This window comes from Rattus rattus, chromosome 6, assembly GCF_011064425.1.
Source record: "Rattus rattus isolate New Zealand chromosome 6, Rrattus_CSIRO_v1, whole genome shotgun sequence".
NCBI classification, from domain to species: domain Eukaryota; kingdom Metazoa; phylum Chordata; class Mammalia; order Rodentia; family Muridae; genus Rattus; species Rattus rattus.
Window position 1 is genome coordinate 45,676,565 of NC_046159.1, and position 25,739 is coordinate 45,702,303.

The 25,739-nt window shown below is 47.1% G+C and overlaps 1 protein-coding gene across 2 annotated transcripts; it reads left to right on the plus strand.

Moving 5' to 3' along the window:
• The first annotated feature begins 1,417 nt into the window (after window positions 1-1,417).
• LOC116903458 (E3 ubiquitin-protein ligase PDZRN3-like) lies at window positions 1,418-25,445 on the plus strand. 2 transcript variants are annotated; one of them, XM_032906012.1, is made up of 4 exons: window positions 1,418-2,952; window positions 16,148-16,234; window positions 23,490-23,597; window positions 25,045-25,445. In XM_032906012.1, the coding sequence occupies exons 1-4, from the start codon at window positions 2,230-2,232 to the stop codon at window positions 25,060-25,062; spliced, it is 936 nt and encodes a 311-aa protein (XP_032761903.1). In that variant the 5' UTR covers window positions 1,418-2,229; the 3' UTR covers window positions 25,063-25,445. The 2 variants fall into 2 exon arrangements, with proteins under 2 accessions (XP_032761903.1, XP_032761902.1); XM_032906011.1 differs by lacking the exon at window positions 25,045-25,445 and having other exon boundaries at window positions 1,420-2,952; window positions 23,490-23,667.
• The last annotated feature ends 294 nt before the right edge of the window (window positions 25,446-25,739 follow it).

Consider the following 25,739-nt stretch of genomic DNA (forward strand, 5'->3'; position numbering starts at 1 on the left):
AATGACAATAAGAGACAGCCTCTCTGTGGCCTCAGCTCTGTCTCTTTCTCTACAGCTTGCCCCAACCCCACAATCTGTCATCAGGGGTCACAGATGGGTGGAGAGACAGCTCCGAAGTGTACATCTCAGCTAAGTGCTAATTTCCCATTTATGGTGTATTGCGGAGTTTTCCGTGTTCCTCAAAACCAGTTTGGTTTGAAGATTATCACCTTGTTGACACTAGCTTGTCTATGAAACTGACAAGCCCACACACCTTGGTTGAAAGAAGCTGCGGCTGGGCCTCATGTGAGAGCCCACGAGTAGCTTAACAAATGTCCCAGTGGAAGATTTTTCCCTGCTGGAGCTTATCGGAACGAAGGTCATGAATATTTCACATCACTTGGAATCCTATAAAAAGAAAGGCACTAATTGATTAAAGTCGATAAAAACAAAAGGATCACGACTAGACACCAAATGCCACCCGGTAAGGATTAAAGAACACCACTGGAGGTTCCTCAACCATGCATTGAACAATCTGGCTAGCCACAGCTAGCAACAGTTTTGCAGAGGTCAGTTCAGAACACTAATCCCTATAGACATGAAGGCCATTCTTTCCCTCCAATGAAGCAGTTCAATAGTTAAGGTCATGGGTCTTCAGCAGCCCTGTACAGGACAGAAGTAAAAGTAATTAGACAAAATGAATGCTGTAATCCCATTTTCTTGGGTCCACACCAGACGCAAAATTCTTAGCTCTCCATTTCCAGGTTCTCTCGAGAATCTGGCAGCAGATTCCGAATGAGAATTCCAGAACTTGACTTTACTCTCACTAGGACGGCCTGCCTGCCTGACTGCGTGTTTCTTAGGAATGTCTACAGCCTTGGGTGGTAGTGAAACAAAAACAAAAAAACTACCAAATACATGGGTAATGTTACGAACTTTCTACTTAGACTGGAATCCCAAAATTGGTGTTTCAACACAACGCCAAGCTTGCTTCTATGCTTGAAAAGCTGCTCTGGAGTAGAAGAGACCGGTCCAGAGTTCCGGATGGCAAGAATGGGTTAAAATGCAGGGTGTCTGTAAAACAGCGGCTTCTCCATGGCTGGTAGGTTCTTTCAACGTGGACACTCAGGCTCCATGTGGACCACTGACTCACAATCTGAAACACACAATTCTCAAAGGAGCCTGTCTGCTGTGATTCTTTGAACTTCTCCAGTGGGAAAATAGAGATAAAACAACAAACAAACAAACACATATAAAAGCACTTAAGGAAAACAAAACAAAACAACAACAACAACAACAACAACAAACCTGAAGGGATGCAGTTGGCGAGTTGGGTTGGGTAGGCGTCGCTACAGGGACTTGAAATTTTAAGCTCCCCCAGCTCTCCAACTGCCAGAGTAAAGGCTCCAATAATCTAGGGCAATAGTTTTCAAATGGAGCTAAATGCGCTCTGGCAACATTGTAGCGCTGGTTTTTAAAGGGACCAGTTTGGGAGTTCTCAGCAAAACGCTTGCAGTACTGTAATGCTCTCTTTAGAGAGGTGTAAGAAGTGGATCCAGCCACCACTCTGGCCTGTCCCATACAGACAGCTGGAGGGGAGATCTAATTCCTGCAAATTCGCCTTTTCGCAGATCTCCTAGTTGCGACCAAAGTTTCAGCCAGAGCGTCCAGCAGCGGCTGTAACTTTCCCCGGAGTGAAATAAATAAATAACGACCGTAAATACAGAGATAGCAGGGCCTTAGATATTTTCCTCTCTAAAAGGCAGACAGGAGAAAGAAGGAGGTGGGGATGAAAAGTCCTGATGTGGCAGGAAACTTCTTTGGGCGAGAGCCACAGACGCAGCTCCAAACGGACGGAGATGCGCTCTGCTGGCGAATTTTGTCTTTTATACAATCATCCAAGAAAGCAGAGAGAAGACCCCTAAGAGGGGGCTCATCTCTGGTCTCTGGCAAGACTCCTTGTTTTGTGGTCCCCTCAGCCTCTTCTGCCTCGAAGCCTCCTCCCTTTGGCAAAAGGAGAGTGGCGAGGCCCCGGAGGCAAGATGTGAGTGCGCTTGCGCTCGAGCCAATACGGCCGGAGGAGTCCTATTCCTCGGGCATTTTCCGAGGAAGTCTGGAGCAATTAGGCTCAGTCCTGGGAGAGCTAGCTAGAGAGCGGGCGGCAAAGCCGGCGTGTCTGGGCCGCCTCGCAGGGAGGGAGGGAGGGGGCGGCCGGTCGCCCGGCGGCGACACCGGGCCCCGGCCGCCACCATGGGTTTCGAGTTGGACCGCTTTGACGGTGAAGTGGACCCTGATCTGAAGTGCGCCCTGTGCCACAAGGTACTGGAGGACCCGCTGACCACCCCGTGCGGCCACGTATTCTGTGCCGGCTGTGTGCTGCCTTGGGTAGTGCAAGAGGGCAGCTGCCCCTCGCGTTGTCGCGGTCGCCTGTCGGCCAAGGAGCTCAACCACGTCCTGCCACTCAAGCGTCTCATCCTCAAGTTGGACATCAAGTGCGCGCACGCGGCACGGGGCTGCGGCCGGGTGGTCAAGTTGCAGGACTTGCCCGAGCACCTGGAGCGCTGTGACTTCGCGCCCGCGCGCTGCCGCCACGCGGGCTGCGGCCAGCTGCTGCTGCGACGCGACGTGGAGGCCCACATGCGCGACGCGTGCGATGCGCGGCCCGTGGGTCGCTGCCAGGAGGGCTGCGGGCTGCCGCTGACTCACGGCGAGCAGCGGGCGGGCGGCCACTGTTGCGCGCGGGCTTTGCGGGCGCACAACAGCGCGCTGCAGGCCCGCCTGGGCGCGCTGCACAAGGCGCTCAAAAAGGAGGCGCTGCGGGCTGGCAAGCGCGAGAAGTCGCTGGTGGCGCAGCTGGCCGCCGCGCAGCTCGAACTGCAGATGACCGCGCTGCGCTACCAGAAGAAGTTCACCGAGTACAGCGCGCGCCTCGACTCGCTCAGCCGCTGCGTGGCCGCGCCGCCAGGCGGCAAGGTAGGCTGGTTCGTTCGTTCTCTCTCTCTCTCTCTCTCTCTCTCTCTCTCTCTCTCTCTCTCTCTCTCTCTCTCTGTGTGTGTCTTTGTCTCTTCCTTTCCCTCTCCCCCTCTCTCCGTCTCTCCCTCCCTTTCTCCTCCCTCCTTAGCTGGCCCAGAGTCCCACCCAGGTCCGATGAGTATAGGGGTGCCAGGGTCTTCCTGGGTGCATCTCTGGCCTCCTCTTGTTAGCAGTGTTTGCCAGCTGCATCACTCCGTGCGGATTACTTAACTTATCCCAGCTAAGAAGTATGACCCCCCCCCAAAGGCAAGACATAGAAGCTACAGTATTTTGGGGGGACCGGAGCGTGTCTACGAACACTGAAAGGAACCCACAACCAAGTGTAGGGTAGGAAGAGAGAACGTGGCTCCAGAGTCACAGATGTGTTGAAAGGCTTTGCCCTGCACACCAGCCTGAGATCCAGGAAGCTGCTCATCTTGGCTCAAGATCAGAGCCATGGTCCTTGTGGATGAGGCACTGCATGTGGTGACCTGGATCCATGGATCTGCTGCGATCCAAAGGGCGGGGGTGGAGGATGGGGATGGCAGTCGTTATGGTGGGGCTTGAAAGGGATGCCAGGAGAGAGGCCCTAGTGTAAAGGCTGGATTCAAACGTGCACTTTCCTGCCAGCTCACTGGCTGACCTTGAGTAAGTAGCTTAACCCCTCTAAAGTTGGAGACTCTGGTTCCTAAAGACTCAAAGCAGGAAAACACAGCCAGGCACCATAGGAGTACTCATTTGGGCAATTGAGAAAGAACCCAATGACCCACTTGCTCCAATAACTGGAAAGTAATAATTAAGTGGTAGTCTCCGGGAATTAGAACATCTCCGCCTTTTGGTAACCAGCTGAGTGACTTGTGGCTTAGCCTCCACAGGTGCCTCGGTTTACCTCTAGTGTAAAATGATGTTATTTCCATCAAGGTGAGGATGTAGAAAATGGTCTGGCACAGTGCTGGACTGAGAATACTTGCAGTTACCGAAAACCACTCCTGTACCACTCCGCTGCCCTGCTGACCAGGGGAATTATTAGCCTCCACTCCTGAGGTTTACCTGCTTCAGCTCTTCTCAGGCATTTCTCTCTTCTCTCTTTCTCTCCCTCTCCCCCTCCTCCTCTCTTCCTGTTTCTCTCCCTACCCCTCCCCCTCAGATTCAGGCTCGTGCTCGCGCTCTCTCTCTCTCTCTCTCTCTCTCTCTCTCGCTCTCTCTCTCTCTCTCACTCACGCACACACAAGTAATATAGAAACAATGTTTACCATTTTGTACAAGGAGTAACTGTGGTTCTCGAAGAGACAATCATATGCTTAGGTCAGGGCTTTAAAGGGTCAGAGGTGGGTTTTGATCATACTTGTCTCTCTAGCACAGTGGTTTGCAACCTGTGGGTTGGGGTCTCATATTAGATACCCTGCATATCAGGTATTTACAATTTGTAACAATAACAAAATTATAGTTCTGAGGTAGCAATAAAGTCATTTTATTTTATTGCCCAGAAACAGTTCCAACATAAGGACGTGTATTAAAGCATCATAGCGTTAGGCCCTGCTCTTAACCACAGTTGTGCCCTGTCTTAGTTGAACCACTAGTACCTGTTTCTCTCGGGCCACCAACAGTGAGGTGTACTTTCCATACATCTAACCTTATAGATAAGAGAACTGACCTGAGAGAGGTTATATAACCTGTCAGAATCCCAACAGTGGGATTCAGCAGAAAAGCATGGATTTCGTTTCTGCCTCCCAGAGAAGATAGGTTTTTACTAGACTTTGGCTCCATCTGAGCATGTACTGACATTTGGGGGCTTGGTAAGGCTTTGTTGGTGGGAGTTTCTGTTGTCAGATACTCTGTATAGCATTGAGCAGTACTCCTCCTGGCATCAACTTACAGGATGCCAGTAGACTTTATTCCAAATTCCAACCATCCAAAAGGTCTCCAGATACTGCCAAGTGTCCTCTAGGGAACTACATTCCCTCACTTGAAAACCACTGGTTTGCCTGCAAGCAAGCATGCCACATTTTCAACAGCTGGGCTCTTCTGCTGCCTGGCAAGGGGCGTGGACCCTGCTGCTGCCACTCTGGCTTCTGCTCCAGATGGCCTGGCAGAAAGGGGAGCATAGTTGCCCAAGGGGGCCCCAGGGACCTGTGTCTGCTCAGTTCTCCCCACTTCCCCTCCCTTGCTCCTTCTTCCCCCGCCTGCATTCCGGGCCTGCAAGTTTCTACCCTTCACCCCCTTTCTGGCCCCTGGCCTGTCTGTCAGCTGCAGTCTCCACAGCTGGCCAGCTCTGGGCGAAGGGCAAATATTTACAGCTCTGAGGCTCACACAGGACCGCACAGGCGCACAAGAGACTGGTGTGAGTTTGCAACTCACCCAAACAGAGGGTTGAGCTTGCTTTTCAATCAGGCGCCAGGCTTTGGGCAAAGGCTTTCCCAAGTGCCTCTTGTTTATACTGTCATCTGGGCTTCCTGTGTCGTTTTATGAGTGACGCTTATTTATAAATAAGCCATTCACTCCTTCTGAGTTCATACATCATTCATTGTTGAGATAGTTTATTATTTCTTCTTGCCTTTCTATTTTCTTTCTGGGATGTTTGAGTAAACTCTCTCTTAGAATCAAAAATGGGATGCTTGAATAAAGATTGTGGATGTGCTTTGGAGCTCTGTTGGGTAAGTAGGGCAGAGCATCAAGAGCGTTAAACTCAGGAACTAGATGTTGACTTTGAGAGACAGAAGAACTCCATCCTGAAGGTGCCAGGCTTGGGGACAATCAAGGATGTCCTGGTCCAAAAGCTGCCCTAGCTGGCTTCTCGGGCTTTAACTCTTAGCCAGCCTCAGATGAAGTCTTAAGGAAGCTTGCTCCCCTTGTCCCCAAGTTAACCCTCCTTGGCCTTTGCCGAGGGGGTCAGCTCTTCCTGTAGTCAGCGGTAACTCCTCCCACCGGGAGCTGTTTAAGGACTTGTATATTTCTTTGGGCCAACTTTCTGTCCCGCCTCAGTTCTGTTTATTCTTTTCCAGAGGCAGAAGGATTTAAGTTGCCTGGAAACTCTCAGATACAAAACTTTTATTTCATATTTTTTTCTAAAACCCGTTGTTTGTTCCCCGTTACAAACCGAAGCATATAATCAAACTTGCTTCATAAATGATCTGACCTTCTTCGTATTTTTCTTGATTCAGTTTTTTGACAATACCCGAGCACCCCAGATTTGGCTAGATTGAACCATGTGGTTTGTTCTGGTTAAAGTGTGATTGTTGCACTTTCAGACCCCAGGGTGCTAGGAATCCTTGGAGAATGTGGTAAAACCCATTTTCCACAGTCTCACCCATTAGCCAGTGTCAGGAACCTACCAATGAATTATATCCCCAATTCTAGTCTATGAACTTTTTCCTCCGTACAGTGTTGGTGATGGAATCTGGAGCCTTATAAATGCCGGGCAAGTCTTCTGTCATTGAATTAATTCCTACCGTTCAGATCATTGTCTAAACATTTTTAAGATCAGGATAGTATTTTAAAACTGACATCAACAGGACTGGTTTAGGAAGATCTCTCTGATTTGCCTGAGACCACATCTCTTGGTAGTAGACCTGACATGGGTGTCATACTTCAGTTAAAGAGACTTGCTCCCACCCGTGGTTTCCCACCCTGACCTACCTACCCGTTTGTAAGAACAGAGGCATTCTAGAGCACATTCAGTTTTTCCTCTCTGGCAAAGCAGAAGCTCTTGGTAAAACTTCAGAGTCCTTAAGAAACTTAGGGCTCATCCCTGTGCCCTTTGACCCTCAGCGTCCAGTCAATCACAAAATCCTGTGGGTCTTACCTCTTAAACCTGTCTTGCACCTACCTATTTACTCTTCTCTCAGGTCATTCAGACAGCCTTCTGTCTCAGTCAGAGGTTCTCAACCTCAAGCACAGCCAGCGTTCGCACCGACTGATTCCTGATGTGCCTGTGTTGCTAGTGGCGTGGTATGGGTAGCACTGTACCTTAACATCAGCACACCCTGAGGAGCAGCATTCTCTGAACTGGAATAATTAGCTCTACCTGCAGCTGCTCCATAACGAGGAGCAAGACTGGCCTTTCTTTCAACCACCACCCTCCCAGCATCATCTCCTGCCTGGACCAGCCATTCCTCTCTATACCCTTTCATTTCACATCACTCTTTACCTATCTCTAGCCATAACTGCGTACTGGGGTCAGTCACATCTCACTCTATTCTGCTTTCTTTGCGTTGAGCGGGAAGAGGCGAACAGTCTAGCAAACTGCATCCAAGTGCATCCACCTGTTGGTGCTCTCCTCTCTCTCGTCTTGACTCTCTGATTTCTGAGGGCTCTGTGGCTAAGCTCCAAGCCAACTGGCCAAGGGCCTCTACACCTGCTTTTATCTCTGCCTGGAATGGTGTATCCAATCATGCTTCTCCTTTCTACCTCTCTCCGCTTGCCCTGGGACTTTCTGTCCACACTTAGATTTATTCCTTAGTGAATAACCGACTTCCTATCCTTTCCATCCTGGTCCAGCATTGCTACATCCAGAAAGCCAGACTTCTCTGATCTTACACATGATACAAGGCTCTCCCTTGTTCATGGAATTTATGCTAGTTTAAACTCTCTAGTTAGAAGGGTCTCTCTGGTCGAGGACTGTCTCCTCCCTGCTATAGTCCTCCCCATGTGTCTCCCAAGTCCTTGATGGCCACTCTTATCAGCCATAAAAACCATTCAGGTTGCTCGTGAAGAATGGACTTGTGTTACAAACAATACGTTTTCCTTTGTCATCCATGCCTCAAATTGTTTCCAGGTTTTTGGGAGACATTGTTTTTCTTCCGTGAGATCCACCCAGATCAAGTGGTATAAAGCTTCAAATCCCTGAAACTGTTTTTTGGCCGTTTAGAACTGGAGATAAGTTAATTTAATGAATAATTGTATCAGAAAGGTATTCCAGATGTGTGAAGGCTTTGAAATGAATCTATACCGTGCTTGCCCTTGGGTGTTCTTTGGTTCAGACAAGTGTTAACAAATAGTTGTTCCTTAGTGTGTTTAACAAAACGGCCTCTTTCAGCTGAAAGAAATGTGGGCTGACAGTTGTGTTCTGTTTCGGTGATTTATAAAGAGGGCGAAGGTTTGCTTTACAGATATCTTAGCTATACTGGAGTCGGCGTGTATAACTGTTGGGGTTGGAAATTCTCCTGAGATTAATGTATGAGTGGTTCTTTTAGTGTTCAGAGGTGATGCATGCCTCTCTGGGTATGTATCTGATAAGTGAGAATCTGCACGTCAGGTAGATCTCCCTGGACCCGAACCCAGGATGCTTAGAAGTATCCAGCAGGTTTCACTGGTGCAGACACCTGAGGGTTCTGGGCAGTGTCTTGAGGCCCCACTCTCATTACATAGAATTCTCCAGCTGGCTCGCTCTCTCTCTCTCTCTCTCTCTCTCTCTCTCTCTCTCTCTCTCTCTCTCTAATGGAGAGGTTATAAAATGTACTTACAATTTAACTAAAGCTTTACAAAATTAAAAGAAGACTAGTTTATCATTCTGAGAAGTACTCTTCCTGTAGTTTCCCACAGGCTTCAGAAGGATTGTTGTCACCTGTGCCTAGCTCTGTGTTGATTTGGAGTGTGGATGGAGTCTTCTAGATCATCCTGGGGAAGGCCTGGTCACTCCTTATTGTAGACAGGATCAGAGTCCAGACAGTTGAGTACCTTGACTGCTGTGTTCCCTTGGTTCCTTCTGCTGGGTTTCCTTGCCTTCCAATGCATAGATTTCCTCCCCTTGCAGAAATTGCTGTGTTCACAGACCCTACACAATGCATGGGGAACACAGACCAGAGCCTGACTAGCAAAGACACTCAGGCAAAGCAGATAAAAACAAAGAAAGAAAGAAAGAAAGAAACAACAACAACAACAAAATGATAGTGCCCAGGAAGGGGTCGTAGTCCTTCATTTCTTTCATTTTTATCCAAGTTATTTTAAGAGGGGCTCATGGCGAGAAGTTGATAAAATTCTTCCAAATATATTCTGTTGTTCAGTTCCTCATATCTTTGTATCTGGAGCACCAGGTACTGTGGTGAACTTTGATTGGTACCAAGGCAAAACTGAGCATCTTTAGCTTAAGGGAGGAGTCACTTACTTATGAATTGAAATCACCCTAACTCTTATTATCTGCCTTTCCAAGCTTTGTATCTGTCAAGTTACCATCCTCCCCTCCGCCCCGGTAATGGTACCTTAATAATCTAATTCCAATAAGAAAGGGATTGTTATAAAGCAATGATTACTCTTGTAAAGAAAATAACTAACAGATGGGCTTGGGTGGCCATCTTTCTCATCCATTCCATATGTGTAATTGCCGGTGTATAACAGCACAGAGGCAGTGGGTAACCTTGGTTTGAGTGTGGCCTGCAGCAACCACAGCCATGGGAACTGAGGATGGATGGGCCAGATGGGTCCTTGGCAGACGGTTCACCCTGTTAGCTAGCAACTGTTTTCAGGCACCCATAGCTCCGCGCTGCAGGAACATGAAGAGAAGGACAGAGTCCCATCAGGGTGAAGATCAGGGTTGGATGCAAGGTACCCAGAGTAGAGCTGGTGTGAGATGCCTATCCCATCTTAGACGCTGTGGCCTAAAGACACGTGTGTCTTCTCCCTGATGATCAGGGATGCTGAGAGGGACTCCAAGTTCCTATAAACAAGAAAATAATGGTTTTACAGCTGCTAAGTGAAGTAGACTTTGCTCTCTGTAATTTGGCAAAGAAAATACTTTGGGGTGGGTCTTTGGGTGTTTAAAATTTAAAAATTTCTCACCATGGTACTCAGGAAGCTACAGCAGGAGGATCACATTCAAGGCTTGCCCTGTGCTACCTAATGAAAGTGTGTTAAAAACGAAATTTCACAAATGCTTACCCACCCTGTTTTTGTGCATTTGAATTGCTGTAACAAAATGTCATAAATCAGGTAGCTTGTAAACAGTAGGAATTGGTTTCTTGAGCTCTGGAGTCTGACAAACCCAGGAAGACAAATGTGTCCCATTCAGTGTTGGGGGAAGGCCTGAAGTAGCCCTGGTTCACAGACAACGTTTTGGTCTCTGTTTTTTTGTTTGTTTGTTTGCTTGCTTGCTTGCTTGTTTTTCCCTATGCCTTTTTAGAAGAGGTAGGTGCTTTAATGAAGGCACTGATTCCTAAACACATTTCAATATACCTCCCTTCTTCCACTGCTATTATTACCCTTAAGACTTACGATTTCAACAAAATTGTTAAAATGTGTATGTTGTATGTACACATACATACACGTGTATGTGCAGGGAGGGGGCTCTATAGGGCAGAGGTCAACGTTCAGTGTTATTCCCCAAGTGACGTCTACCTCAGTTTTTGAGACAGAGTCTTTGAGTGGTGTAGAACTTGGAATGTGTGGTGGGTTGGCTGGCCAGAGGGCCCCAGAGATCCGCCAGTTTCCACATCCCCAGCACTGGGCTTATGTGTGTGGACCACCACCTCTTGTGACCGTCTTAATTGCTTGCAAGGCAAGCACTTCGTTGACTGAGCCATTTCTCAACCTCCCAATGTCTGGATATTGAGGGCACACAAACGATCACAGCATAACTCGCCCTTGTCGGACACATCGAGGATGTCACCCTTGAGCTTCTGGTGGCAATGACATTTTGCCTCATGTTTGGTTCCATGAATCACTGCTTATGAACCGTCTTGAGAAAAGCAAATGAGTCAATGGCAAAAATTATGAGTTATGAATTTGGAGCTCAGCTTGTGGAAATACAAAATTAGACGCTCGGGGAGTCTGCAGTTTGTTTAAATAACATGGCAAACTTTGGAGTAGAGCAGAAGTGAGAACTCTTCGTCTCTGTTACCTTATTCTCCGAACGAATGTTGTTTGGCTTGCAGAGGTGTATGTGTGATTCAGCAGAACTAAAAGCCTGGCAAAAGCTGTTCTTTGGTCCCATGTACCTGTCCTCCTGGGTCCCTCACTTCTCTCCGTTCTCTCTACACCTGTCTTGATAAGTCACGCATCCTGCTTCTTGCCCCCATGGCTTTCCCATCCAACTGAAATTGTATGCAAGTATCACACCCATCATTCCTGCCTTAGGCTCAAACAGTGTCCCCTTCTGTTCTTCCTCCAGGAGCCCTTTATTTCAACTGGAATTTGAATTACAAGGAGGGCTTAGTCTGTGCTCCTTCTTTGAGAATGGCAAAGGCTGGAGTACAAAGAGGACAAAAGGCTTCAAGGGTAGGGAGTGAAGACACCCCCAGCCCTTCCTTCCAGAACTTCTGGCAGATGGCTCTGTCTCCCCGTCCACCCCTCCAACCCCCAGCTCCGCACATTCTTTGCTTGGCGACAGCCAAATATACAGCACTTTTATGTCACCAGTCAACACATGGGGCCTGTTTCCCAGCTGTGTGAGCCGCAAGGGACTTTGCTAATCTGAAGCTGAGAGGTGTCCTATCACCCCTGACAGCCTAGCGGTCGGTCGGTCAGTTCCATTTCCCCTATACCCACTGTGCTGCTTTCCAGTATGGCTTGCCCTGTCCTGGAAGCCCACTGATCCAGAAACAGCCCTCACTTGGCAAAAATGAGGTTTTCAAAGAGTTCATAGTGACAGTGGCAGGGATGGATGCTGAAAGAGTTCATAGTGACGCCGCTTATTAGTGATAGCCTCAGTACAAGCTTCTGAAGTCAGAGAAAAGTGACAGACTAGGACTGAAATGCACGGGGACTTTGTCCCTAGAGGACAGGTCACACTCTTCCGTGCTGAAAGAGTAGCCCTTAGGAGAGTGTCTCCCAGACAGTCAAAGCAGAGCAACACATCACTTAACAAGACGAACTGAGAAATGTGCTAGGCAGTTTTGGCAACATGAAAACATAATAAAGTCTGGTTACACTAGGCTGACGCCAGGACACAGCATCCCCTGGGACCACTCATACGCACAGCTTGCCTTTAAGTAAAAAAAAAAGTGCTTGGGGGAGGGGGAACGTCATTAAGAGGTTTGTGGCAGAACATGGAATATGTGACTTCCACCCTGAAGTTTCCCTTCCTCCCCAGATTCTTAAGCAGCTGAGATTTCAGATGATCCAGTGGGTCCATACTAGAGGAGGGAAGAGGGATTCTGAACAAATTCACATGTATGGTACTGGGAGCTTCTGTTTCTTCTCGTGGCCTGCTGGCCTGGGGCCCCTGGAGGATTCATTCCCTCATTTGAGTACAGCCATAGCCCTTTCTCTAAGGTTAATCTGTGTCCTTTCTCTATCCTAAAGATGTAAGGCTCTCCCAACATCACACTAGGTCCAGCTGTCTCCTTGGCTAGAGTTCTATCTAGAATGGCAGTGGCTTGACAGGAGTGGAGTGTATTAATCTGTCTGTCCAGCCACAAGTGGCTCCATAATTACTTGCTTTTCTTTTCCACCCAGTGGTGTGCCCCTCTGTCTCCTGGGCCCTAGGAAAGAGGCATGAGAACATGTAACAACAGAGTCTGGACGGCTGAAGGCAAAGCTCCCGAGGAAGGCTCTCCTGACTTCCTCTTGCTGCTGTTTTCCTTCTCTTGTTCTCTCCTTAGCCTTAAGCCTCAGGATCTGGTGGGCCTAGGTGCTGAGCAGAGTGTGCGGCTGTCCCTATGGACTCTGCCCCTCTTCTCTCTTCTGCCTCCAGAATTCACAGTGAGGCTCACAGGTTCTTGGGTTTGCGCTGATGCAAATGGCATCTGCTTCCCATCCCCCCCACCTCTGCCTGGCCGTGCCTTGTGTCCTATTACCATGCTGCTGGCCCACAGCCCACCTTGTTGTCTGCCAGTCTAGTCTGTGCTTTGCTCAGAGTCTGAGCTGCCTGCCTTGATTTTCCTTCACCACTCCTGCCCTCTCCCGTGTGAAACGCGTCTACCTGGTATCCTTTCCGTTAGTATTCTACAGTTTTACTCTTGCAGGCTTGGAAGGAAGGGAGGGGTGCAACACAGACTGGTATCCTCCTTTCTGTTTTTAAATTTTTCTTTTACTTTCAGTACCAGTTCTTCATGCTTACCTTAATATTGACTAAGCTTTTCCCCACTGAATGGATTTGGGGGAATAGTGACAGAGGGATTAACAAAGAGCCCAGCATCAGTGCAGAGCCAGGTCCCTCTCAGCCTTCAGCCTTGCTTATGTCTTGAGCATCCTTGTGAGGTATTGCCTGCATCATCTGTTACCATGGTACCCGTGGCATGGGAAGAAGCTATTAATCCCTTTCTGCGGATCAAGAAAATGACTTCAAGTCATGATTGTAAGTGGGAGATCTTACCTGAGGTGCTGTTGGTGTAGGGACATAGTCCTTTCAGGATTTACCAAGCTCTGAAAAACATTCTCAATCTTCACAGTTACTGTCATAGGATCCAGTGTGCTTGTTAGACATTAAAAGCTGCCTTATCATATAATCCAGGGGTGTTTGACCTTTTGATATTACTATATGACATTGTACTATGCACTTTTTTTTTTTCGTGGGGCCACATTGTTGCTCTCCTGGGAGGTATGGAGCCCGCGACTGGCTGATCGACAAAGCTGGTGCAGGTGGATTTAGGACAGGGTGCAAACATTTACAGTTATCCCACAGACAGCATGGGTGCTGGAGTTTCACAGACCACAGTTCTAATCTCCAGGCTCCCACTTTATTTCTGTTTAACCTTGAGCCCGTGGATGATTGTCCTTATGTCTCTATGTTGAGAGACAGATGTGTCGTTTAATCAGCTGTTCACATAAAGTTGGACCCTTTCCGATGTCTGATCCCCCACCCTGAATTTTGGAGAAAATTGTATAGCAAGGCTGGTGATAAACCCCAAAATGAACTAGTACTGCCTAAATCTTCCCTTACATAGATGACACCACTGTAAAAGAGTATAAAGTGTCAGGAGAGCAGGCAGCACGGGTGAGAAGAGCTCTTGCACCCCTCTCCTTAGTTGGTGAAGTGTAATTGAATGGAAACCATTTCTACAACTCTTTTCTGAAGTATTTCAAGCCCAGGAACAGATTACACAGTTTTTCAGACATGAATGTTCGTTAAGTCTGATGTTTATATGGGATCTGATGGCGAAAAGCTGTAATTCATTTTTCACCTGCAAAACTGAGCGAGTGGAGGTTGTGGGAGAAGACAGTAGGAGAGGAAAAGCAGAATGAAGCCGGTGGGATAGTGTTTGGTCATTGGGCGGAGAAATGAAAGAATTGGGTTCCTGCTGGCCTTCATCTCAGCCAGCTCAGCATCCCATGCCTGGTGACTCTCCGACACATTAGCTTACTGCTGTGACTCAGCCCTAGGCACTACACTGCCATTTGAATCCAGTCTGGGCCCCAGGCTAGTTCAAGGTGGTTGTGAAGCACCCTCCCTTCTTCCCATGGATCGCCTCTGGCAAGGAAGGGCAGGCCAACTTGATTGTAGCTGCTGCTGAGCAGAGGGACATTGTGTTTATGGCATGGCTTTCTTAAGCCTCCAAGAGATACCCAAGGCCGTGTCCCTGAGCACCTCCGATAGCATTCTTTGGCAATTTCAGGATTTTGTTCCATTTCTGTATCCTGGGCAAACCTTCCTCACAGTGAATTCCTTTTCTGAAATTTTAGCAGCTGAAGCCTGACAGAAAGGGAATAGATTTTGCAGACCTGCGTAGAATTAGCTTCAATATGCTATACCGAAACAAAGCAGGGTGGACAATGGATAGAATTGGAGGGTGTTCATCCAAATACACGCTCAACCTAGTATTAGCTCATTGACAGGTAAAGTCTTTGGCACAATCTTTCACCTCTGTTTGGAGGATGGGAATAGTGTCAGTTTATAAAGCTGCGGATTAGTAAATGAAATGAAGCACTTCACTTTGAGTATAATTCTTGGCATACAGCAAAACCCGAAAATATTAGCTGTTGCCATTGGAACAGCATAATAGAATTCTTTGCTTTTTACCCCTCTCCTCTTTCTCTTCCTCCCTCCTACCCTTCCCTTCCCTCTCCTCCCTTCTCTTCCTAATTTGCTCCCTCCCTTGGCCTCCCCTTCTGCTATCTTCAAGATTCTCACACAGTAGATCTGAAAGTAAACTTTGGGTTAATTTGATCATGCATTCTTCTTTGTGCACGATTTGAGATCGTCAGAGCACAGCCATCTGCCTTGGATTAGCGTGTAACTGTACAGTTTCCATCACTGATTGTTATGAAAGCCAGGCATGTAAGCCATGTAAGATAACTTGTCCAAAGTACTATGTATTTCTAACTTTTCACCCTTCTAAGAGAGCACAGGAAGAGGTGGACTTCCAGTCCATCTGGATGAATTTCCAGTATCCAGTACAGAAAACTGGAAACTGTCTCACTAGAAAAATGTTTAAAGCTGTGATGGTGAGCTGAATGTGTGTGTCACAGAACAAGAAGTAACAGTCTGTACACGAGATGGCTCTATTTTTACTGTTCTCCTATCACTTAAGAGTGTTAGCTGAGGTGCCTGACATCTCTGTCCCTTTTGGCTGTCTGTGTGACCCATTCCCAGGTGACTTCAGTTTCTTGGATTTGAGGTTATTGTGACATCCAGCCGTCCCCAGCATGTCTTGTGTTAAGGGGTTCTACATTTCCTACATATGAGCCAGTAATGACTGTGTGGAAGTGAGCCCTTCCCACTGTGGGGCACCATTCAGTGTTTCCTGGTTCCATTCCACATTTTGCATCTGACAATTTCTTAAACACACACACACACACACACACACACACACACACACACACACACACACACACACACATCTCCCAAACAGAGCTGACTATTGACAGTCCCTTGCATGTGCTCACACTTCCGAGAGGATTGCCATTTGACCCTCTCATGATGTGACATGAATGCTGTCCTTTAGAAGTATAGAGAAACAGAGAGTGGCCGTCTAGACAGCCAGAGTCCAGCGGGCAAAAAGAAGGCTGCATCTGTAGACCTAGGAGTCATTGATAATGAATGATTGAAGGCCTGTCTGGACGCCTCCAGACATTCTTCTGTGGTCATCCGAGGCATGTCTGCAAGGTCCTAAAGGCAGGGCTGAATTTCAGATTGTGTTCTAAAAGTTTCCTCAGCCAAACTTCTCAAGAGATAAAAATTTATAAAGCAATTAGCTCTGTAGTCATGAGTCTCCTTGTATAAGAAAATGCTACCCTCAATTTCCTGTTTGCAAATTAACATTGTAACTAATTTGTTGTCTTGCAGGGTGAAGAGACCAAAAGCCTGACTCTTGTCCTGCATCGGGACTCTGGCTCCCTGGGATTCAATATCATTGGTGGCCGGCCCTGTGTGGTACGTTATTTGCTAAAACGTTTTTGTGGTTTTTTTTTTTTTCTCTCTATCTGTGGAGGTTGGAAGAGAAGTTGAGGTCTTGGGGTGAGGACTGGACACTCGCTAGCTTCGTTCTGCCGTCTGTCTTTAGTTTTTTGTGTGTCTGATGTTTTCACACACAGGGCTGTTCACGTTAATCAGTATTAGGTGTCTGACGTTTCTTACTCTTGCCTTACAGCATTGGCCTCATACCTCCTTTCAAACTATTGGGCCTTAGGGTTGTTTCAGTGATTGAGTAGCAGGAAGGCTGGATGAAGTTTGTGATGGGGACGTAGCTAGAAATGAATGGCCAGTTACCTCCCATCTGAGCTAGACTGTGGGCTCCCTGTGTAGAAATAACACTTTGAGCTACGCTTTGCCACCTTGGCATTACTCATGGACAAGGTCCAATCCCTTCCTCTTTTCTTCCCGGGTCAGCTCTTTGGCCATCCCATCCCTCAATGGCCCCTCCTCTAGACAAATGAGGCCAAATTCCCATCTGCTAGCTTAGGTTTGAGGAAAATGTCTTGAGGAAGTGTTCTGGGGATGACAAGGGATGCTCTTCAGACTCTCATCCTTTAGAATCGACCGAGTGTCTTCTGTCTTTTCCTCTGTCCTAGCACTGACCATGTGCTAGACCTTGTTTACCAACTAAAACCAGCTCAAGAAAACAAGATCTGATCATTCAACAACTACATACTGAGCACTGTTATCTGCTAGAGACTGACAGGTACAGTAGAGGCCAACGAGATTGGGACCCTGTGGTGAGGGAGTGATTGCTGGGTGTGGGTGCAGGTTGTCAGGCACAAAACAAGTCTGAGTGTTAACCATAGACTGGGAAAAGTGGGGTGGGAAGGGTATCATTAATGGTAGCAGTCAGGAAAGCCTGGAGAAGATGGCCTGATGAGTCCTGAAGTAGGAAAAGGAACCAGCCCTGCAGAGATGGGGAACACCCCACCCGCCCTCCTGGAGCTCACATTGTCATGGGCGTAGTTTCACACTGATGGAGTAGGAGAGGACCATGCCACTAGAGATGCTCTGAAAGAGAAGGCGTCTTAGAGAAGGACCACGGAACTGAATTCTGAAAACAGATAGGACTCTGCTCAATCAAAGGAACATTTAGGTTTAGAGACAGGCTCTTGCTATGACTTCACCCTGGCCCAGAACGTGTGATCTTCTCGCTTCAACCTCCTGAGTGTTGGATTTCTACATATGTACCCCTGTGCCCAGATTCATAAACTGTTTTGTCTACACACACGCACACGCACACACACACACACACACACACACACACACACACACACACACGCACATTTTTTGAAAGTATTTGAAGATCACTGAGACAGAAGACAGTGGATTTGGCAGTGCTTATAAGACCTAGGGGTCCCCTAGGGCAGACGTAGGATTTGGGGCAGCTAGAGGTAATCAAATGGTTCAAGTTGAGGGATGTGCAGAGACGTGATCAAAACGGGATGCAGTCAGTGCTGGGTCTGGACTCTGAAATAGTGTGGGCAGTGACTTACTGTGCCGTGTTTTTACTCAAGGGGAGTGACAGGAGATTTATGGTGGAATTCCTGTAGCTTTTAGCCAAAACCACAGTTTCAAAAACAAAGTTTTGTTTTTAAAAACTGACAGCTTTGTCAGAAACGATATGTAGTAGATAAAATGATGAACGTCATCTGTCTGGGACAACACTTTAAATGCTGGGTGGGGGCCGCAGCCCTTCCCACTTTACTAAACCAGAGGAATGAGCTCACAGATTCCCATCATCTTTGTGGAAATCTTACCAAAATGGAGAAACACGTGTGAGGCTGGCGCTTTTCTGAATCCCCTCTTGTAGTTGATGATGATCCCAGGCTGGGTGCCTCTGCATTATTTTGATCTAGTCCCTTGAAGCCCCAGCTTTGGGAAGTGGGGAGGGAGACAGGCAGGCCTCAATGTGTACACATTTGACCTCAGCTAACAACAGAGAGGGGCTTGGATCTGAGCCAACTTATGAAACGACCTATTTGTAATGGGGACGGGGAGGGGTATTGTTCAGTGCTAGAGCGCTCAACCAGCATGCACAACACCCTAAAAGAAAAATAAACAGATGAGAGAGCACGTAAGCTTCTTTTTTTTATTTTATTTTATTTTTTTTTTAACTTGAGTATTTCTTATTTACATTTCGAGTGTTATTCCCTTTCCCGGTTTCCGGGCCAACATCCCCCTAATCCCTCCCCCTCCCCTTCTTTATGGGTGTTCCCCTCCCCATCCTCCCCCCATTGCCGCCCTCCCCCCAACAATCACGTTCAGTCTTAGCAGGACCCAGGGCTTCCCCTTACACTGATGCTCTTACTAGGATATTCATTGCTACCTATGAGGTCAGAGTCCAGGGTCAGTCCATGTATAGTCTTCAGGTAGTGGCTTAGTCCCTGGAAGCTCTGGTTGCTTGGCATTGTTGTACATTTGGGGTCTCGAGCCCCTTCAAGCTCTTCCAGTTCTTTCTCTGATTCCTTCAACGGGGGTCCCGTTCTCAGTTCAGTGGTTTGCTGCTGGCATTCGCCTCTGTATTTGCTGTATTCTGGCTGTGTCTCTCAGGAGCGATCTACATCCGCTCCTGTCGGCCTGCACTTCTTTGCTTCATCCATCTTGTCTAATTGGGTGGCTGTATATGCATGGGCCACAAGTGGGGCAGGCTCTGAACGGGTGTTAGCACGTAAGCTTCTTAGCACAGAGAATAGATGGCGTTCCCTTCGATTCCATTGGTAATGATGCTCCTTCCTCTGCCACCTTCTGTTGTCAGATGTAAACAACCTCTGGAAACCTCCATCCACTGCACTTACTAGATGTTCAGAAACTTCTACAGCAGACAGAGCCTGAACTAGGAAGACCTTGTCTCTGCCCTAGGTGCAACCACATCAAAACCTAGTGTTGGCAAGAGCTTGGTGTGGAGAGGCACTTGTATGGGTGGTGGTTACTGAGAAACCCATTATGCTGCTTCTAGGAGGCTGCTTGGCAGCCACACCCCAGGAGGGGCTTTTCCTCCTCCCTGGGAAGATGGTTTCTGCTTTTCAAAGTGTGTGTGTGTGTGTGTGTGTGTGTGTGTGTGTGTGTGTTTCCACTTCTTTTTCTTTTAAAAAAAAAGGTTGATTTAGTACAAGTCCTACCTGATTTTGTAGCTTTTTCAAAAGTTCTCTATTGATTGGGTCTTGAGCCAACAATATATATGGGGACTGAGTAGATGGCTTCGTGAGTGAATGCTTGCTGTGCACGCACGAGGAATAGAGTTCAACCTGTAGCATCCACATGTAAAGCCAGAAGTTGTAGCCCTAATGCTGGAGGGCAGAGACAGGAGGATTCTAAGTACTGTCTGCCTGGCATGCTCAGCTTCAGTAAGAGACTTGGTCTCAGAAACAAATGAGGTTTGGAGCTGCTGGTGGGTTAGCCCAGTGGGCAAAGGTGTTTGCTGATGAGCCTGATGACCTGGCTTCAATCACTAGGACCCACCTGACATGCGTGCTCACGTACACACACACACACACACACACACACAGAGGCTTGAGCCCTTTTTACATGCAGATACACATCAATATAAACCATACATACCAAATAGGAGAAACCAGAAGGAAGTTCACATTGAAGTGTTGATTACAAGTTTTCTGATTAACAGAAAAAGCATACCAAAATCTAGAATGTATTTTGCACCTCATTGGACTGGGAGGGGCTGGCTGGTTGGTCTCTGAGTAGACAGGAAAAAGCTGAACTGAATTCCAGGTATAGGCACACATCTTTAATCTCAGCACTCAAAAGCAGAGCCAAGCGGATCTCTGAGTTTGGAGCCAGTCTAAAGAGTGGGTTTTAGTAGAAGCAGAGCTAAGCAGCCAGGCATACACATTATCAGGTGTGGAAGTTGAAGGCAGAGTAAATGGTTGAGTGTTTTTTCCCAAGGCTTTCCTGTGAGATGCTTGGTTGGACAGTGAAATAGCCTAGCCTAGGGACTCTCACATCAGGATTACCATTGCACAAGTCTCTGTACAACGCTGTTAGCCAAACCCATCACTTATCTATCATTTCTCATGTCCCCTAAGAAGCAGTAGCCGGTCAGGTGTATCCTGTCATTTAAGCCTTGGGCAATGGTATTTTATATCTTGGTACTCCTGGAATGAAAGCAACATTTCTTGTTTTTCTTTAACTCAAGACAATAAAATAAATCCCATGGTACATTAGTTCGCCTTGATTAATAGATCAGACTTTGAGTATGTTAGGAGCCAGATAGATGGAGACAGAAGACAGACACCAGAGGGGAAAATCCAGCTGTCAGGAATGGGCTTCAGCTGGTTTTCTTCCATTGTTGTGCTTTCTGTGTGCAGGGGTGTGTGTGTGTGTGTGTGTGTGTGTGTGTGTGTGTGTGTGTGTGTGTGTGTGTTTTCACATATGTACACCTATACATTATAGCCAGAGGGCCACCACAACTGTTCCTCAAGCATCAGCCACATGGTTTTTATTAACTTCAAAAGGATAGATTGTATTGTCTATAAATTACACATTAATAACTTGTGACCCAATCACTCGTCCTATTCTCTGTGCAGGTAGTTTGTTTATTTGTTCATTCTGTTGTTGTCGTCATTGTTGTTAGTTTTGTTGTCATCCGTCTGGCTTGTTTTGTTTTGAGATAGGGTCTGTTTGTGTAGCCCGCTCTTTCCTGGAACTCTGTGTAGAACAGGCTGGCCTCAAACTCACCAAGATCCACCTGCCTCTACCTTCCAAGGGCTGAAATTAAAGGCCTGTGCTACCACCCCCAACATCACTTCTCTTAAACAGTATGTTCTACTTAATGTTTTAGACATATAAACACTAGTAAAAAAGTTTCTAATTATATGCTCACCTGTAATTTGAAAAAAGAATATGAACTTGCCTGTCATCATTGTGTAGAGGCCTTGCTAACCTCTGTACCTGTATAGTTCTGAGTTTAGTATTTGTGCTACTGAAGAGAACATCACATTGTTTCTTTTGAGACACCAAGTAGACTAGGGTAGCTGGCCAGCAAGCTCCAAGGATCTGCTTATCACTGTGTCTACAGCACTGGGGTTGCAATCTAGTGCTTCTATGCCTTACTTGCTTGCACAAATGTGTGCATGTTTTCCTCCTGTGGGGTAGATGACAGTGGTCCTTACTGCTGGGGCTGTTGTAAGGCCTGCTGCCTCTCAAGTCCTTGGGAAACAGAAACCCTCATGCATCTTTGTGCTGGCATTGTAATGCTCTTCTAGGAAGCTGGATTGGGGATGCAGGTATGAATGAGGCCGCTAAGAGGAAAGGATGCTTGTCATTTCTTAGCTGGTGAAGGGTTAGTATGAGTAGAGTGCTGAGATGGTGGGTAGTGATGGCTGGTGATGGGAGCTAATCTCATGCAACGCCCACAGCAGAGCTCACTGGACTTCTAAGAAAGCAATGGTGGAGCTCAGATGGAACTTAGAGACCCGCATATGACATGTGGGGATAGCCTGTGGATAAACGCTTAATGCTCATGCTAGTGTGAGTTTTTGTTTTCTTTGTTCTGGCATATATAGAAAGAAAAAGACCCAGGAATAGACAGAGCATGACAGATAGACAGACAGACAGACAGACACAGACAAGACAGATAAAGAGATACACAGAAAGAAACAGAGATGGAGAGTATGAGCTTCCAAAGGAGGAGGGGGCAGAGAGAGAGAGAGAGAGAGAGAGAGAGAGAGAGAGAGAGAGAGAGAGAGAGAGAGAGTATAGGGAGGAGAGAGGACGCCTCTTTTCAGCCTTAGTTATCATTCTTTAGAATAGTTCTCCCTCCCACCCCTCTCTCTTTACTTTCTCTTTCCTTCCTTCTCCTATTTCCCTCTGTTACTCTCTCTATTTCCTGTTTAAAGAAGGAAATGTTATATTTCCATGGTTATTTTTGACCATGGTAATTTTTTATATACTTGTAGGGGGAGCATAATTAAAAGAGATCCCGTGGCATTGTGGGATGGATTTAGCGTGTTGCTGGTTTGGAGTTTTGTGGGGTGTTCTCTGCTTCCTTTTCAAGTCATCTTGTTTTATTGGCCTTTTGGGTAAGATCGAGTATATTATCAGATGCTTTTGTTTGCAAACAGCACATGCTTGTGCCTAGTAATTATTTTAAAACCCATCTGTTAATCACTAGAACTTTCTAAACACTTGGAGAAGACTTGTTGTAGTGCTTTGTAGACAGAAGTTTGTGGGCAAGCTGGAGTGAGAATGAGCAACTTTTCAAAGTAGGGAAAGGGGGGACTTTGAGAAATTAGCTGACCTATTTGTCTTTATATGTAAATATCTCTTTTTATAATTAGATTATTACCTAGTGGACCCTGTAGTAATTCTCTGTGTAGGTAACAAGTGGAAGAAGTGTCTAGTGAAATCTCAGGCTGGTCTCTGGAGGGCCATTCAGCAGTTTTCTTGTCCCTTGCTCAAATTTGAGCCAGTCAGGCAAATTACTAAGGATTCCACCTTAGGTGTCTGTGAGCAAAGATGTTTCAAAATGCCAAATCAGAGGTTATCACATCCCCTTGACGGATGGCGAGAGCTTCAGACTCTGCCCACTGTTGCTAAGCTGGTGTTCCATTCAGTCTCAGGAAATGGGGCAGTGTGGGAAGTGTGGCTTAGTTGCAGTGACAGCAGGGAAGAAAAGTGGGGGAGAGGGAGGGGAAGGGGGAAAGGGGGAAGGAGGCGGAAAGGGGAGGGAGGAATTGAAGGATGGGGGAAGAGAAGGATGGAAAGAGGAAGGAGGGAGCAGAGAGAAAAGAGAAGGTGCTGGGACGGAAAGTGGGGAGAAAGGGGAAAGGGAAATAAATGGAATCAAAAAGAAAAACAATCCAGCCAGGGTGTGAGTGGGCTCAGTGTGATCCCGCTTGTGTGCGTTAAGAGGAGCAGACTGGAACTGAGGAAGGTGCTGCGGTAAGATATTTTGGACAGCATGCACACGCTGAAATAGAAGTCTTGCAGAGCGGAGAGGACGGCTGCTCCAAGGTGGCACACCCCTCCTGTGCTCTAACTTTGGCTCCAGTTCGGAATATTTTTACAATGTATATGAGCCAGTTTCAGTTTAAAACAGAAATTAAAGGAAACAAACAGCTCCCCCTCCTTCCCCCTTAACACCGCTTTTGACAAGCTGGGGTTGCAGAGTGCAAAGTCTTGGGTTTTCTTTCTTTTTCATGCCAACTTCCATGCCTAGCATTCACGCCTGTGTTTTTTTTTTAACCCAAAGGACAATCAAGATGGATCCTCCAGTGAAGGAATCTTTGTATCCAAAATAGTTGACAGCGGGCCTGCAGCCAAGGAAGGAGGCCTGCAAATTCATGACAGGATTATTGAGGTATGTGAACACTGGCTGGTGTCTGAATAGGCTGCCTGCCATCCACCTTTGCCTGGCCCACAGGGGGATGCTTAGGGGGCTGGGGTTAGGGGTGCCTCGTATGGGGATGGGTGGGCAGCAGTACACTTCGAGGGTGGTGTGTAACCTGATCTGGTGTTGATTGCCTTGGTGCGAAGTTGTTGTTCAGCAAAGAGAGACTGGATTGAGGGGGTAGGGAGGGTGGGGGGTGGCATGTTCACAGTTTGGCTCTTCCGGTGGAGACCTGCATCTGTTTGCTATGCCTCGTTTCTAGCTCTGTGCAAAACAACCGTCTGAAGGTTGTTTGATAGTTAGAAACAGACCATCAGCCCCCTGTTGGACAAATTGGGACTCTGTACATACTGGGCATGAGTGTGTCGGCCTCAGAAAGAGTCTCTCCTTTCCTTAGTGCCCACAGCTCAGCAAAGCCTCTACACAGGCATTGTTTGTGCTTTCTCATGCTCGCCTCCTGGCTGTTTGCCCGAGGTCCACTGGATTGCCTAGAGATATTGACGGTAGGATCCTCTCACATCAGCACCCATAGACTCACTTTTCAGTTACTGTGCAGCAGGCTTACAGATTGACTCCGATGGGTCTCTCCATAGCACCAAACAGAGCTTTGGCTTTCAAGTGACAGATTAGGGACAGTTCTAGGATGCAGAAAGGAAGCTGATGGCTTCTTGCCTCCTTGTATGGGTTCTTGTTGCAAAAGCTTGAAAGATCTAACTAACCCCCTTTGGTTGCTGTTTTGGACCATTCAGATTTCCCATTTAGCGAGTATTTCTGGGAGCTAAACAGAGTCATCCCCTTCTAGAGAAGAAAGTAAACTATGAGGTTCCAAAGTGACCTGGTAGATGCCAGAGGAAAGTCCATTCACAGCCCAGGGCTACTGCCATAAATGCTGGACAGAGAGCCAGAAAAACATCACCAATACCCAAGTACTCCGCTCCCCCAGATATCTTTGTTCAACATATGCATCTCCTGGGCATTTTTATGTTAAGCCATAAGTGAAGTTTATGTTACTCGTGGGCATCTTCTTGGGGGCATGAAGTGTCAAGAAGATAGAGAACAGAATTTTCAGTGTTTCAGTTTTATGCGAACCAACTGCTGAATAGTGAACGGCGTAGTTTTTCTCAGGGTAATTGTATGTCCTCTGAGGCATCCAGAGTTAAATCTTCCTGGGTAAACAAAGTACTTGAGTTAAAGCTGGGAATAAGAGCCACGTGGTCACTTATGTGTTCGAAGGATCTTGCTTGTGACTTAAGGATGCTGTTAATGTTGTGACACTGCCTTTGACCTTCAAATGAGATCTGAACTTGGAGTTAAACCTTATGCTTTGGACTTTCCAGCCTAGAGTAATAGATTTTCCTCCAACAGCTGCTTGCTTGAGCTCCTGAGAGCTCAGATGCCTTACAACAGTTTTTTTGAGAGGGAATACATTTTCTGAGACTATTGTTCAAAAAGATAAGTACAGCCAGTGTTGCCAAGGCATCGGTGGGACGGCCAGTTTCTCCGAGTCACGGAATTTCATCGCTCTTAAGTTCTGCAAATGAGAACTCTCCAGCTGGGTAGGATTTTCTCTTGGCAGACGATGATCTGTGTTTGAAATGTTCAGTACGGTTTCTGGTAAGTCACACTCCCCCTTTGGACAGTATGTAAAATATTAATCACGTCCCACAGTTGAGACACAAAGGGAGATCCCGATAGAGAGCCGCCACGTGCATAATCACAACCGTCAAAGCAGGTTCTTCTCCTTTGAGTTCTAATCTCTTCTGACATGATACAGCAACTCTCATGACGTCATAAGGCTCTCAGCTTCACCTCATCCGTGTTGGGGCTTAATAAGGGGGGGAGGGGTGGTGAATCTGGCTCTGTGTGTGTGTGTGTGTGTGTGTGTGTGTGTGCGCGCGCGTGTGTGCATGTGAGTTTCATAACAGGAAGAGTTAGGCTTCCTGTTTTCCCTACCCCAAATCTCCCTATTTTCAAGGCCGTGAGCGAGCTTAGCAGAGCTCCAGTGTGGAAACTTTAGTTCTTTCAAGAGGCTGCTGATATTAAATCCAGAGAGAAAGGCAACCTCACCCATTCTGCAGTCTGTACCATATGAACTGCCACATGAGCATCTGG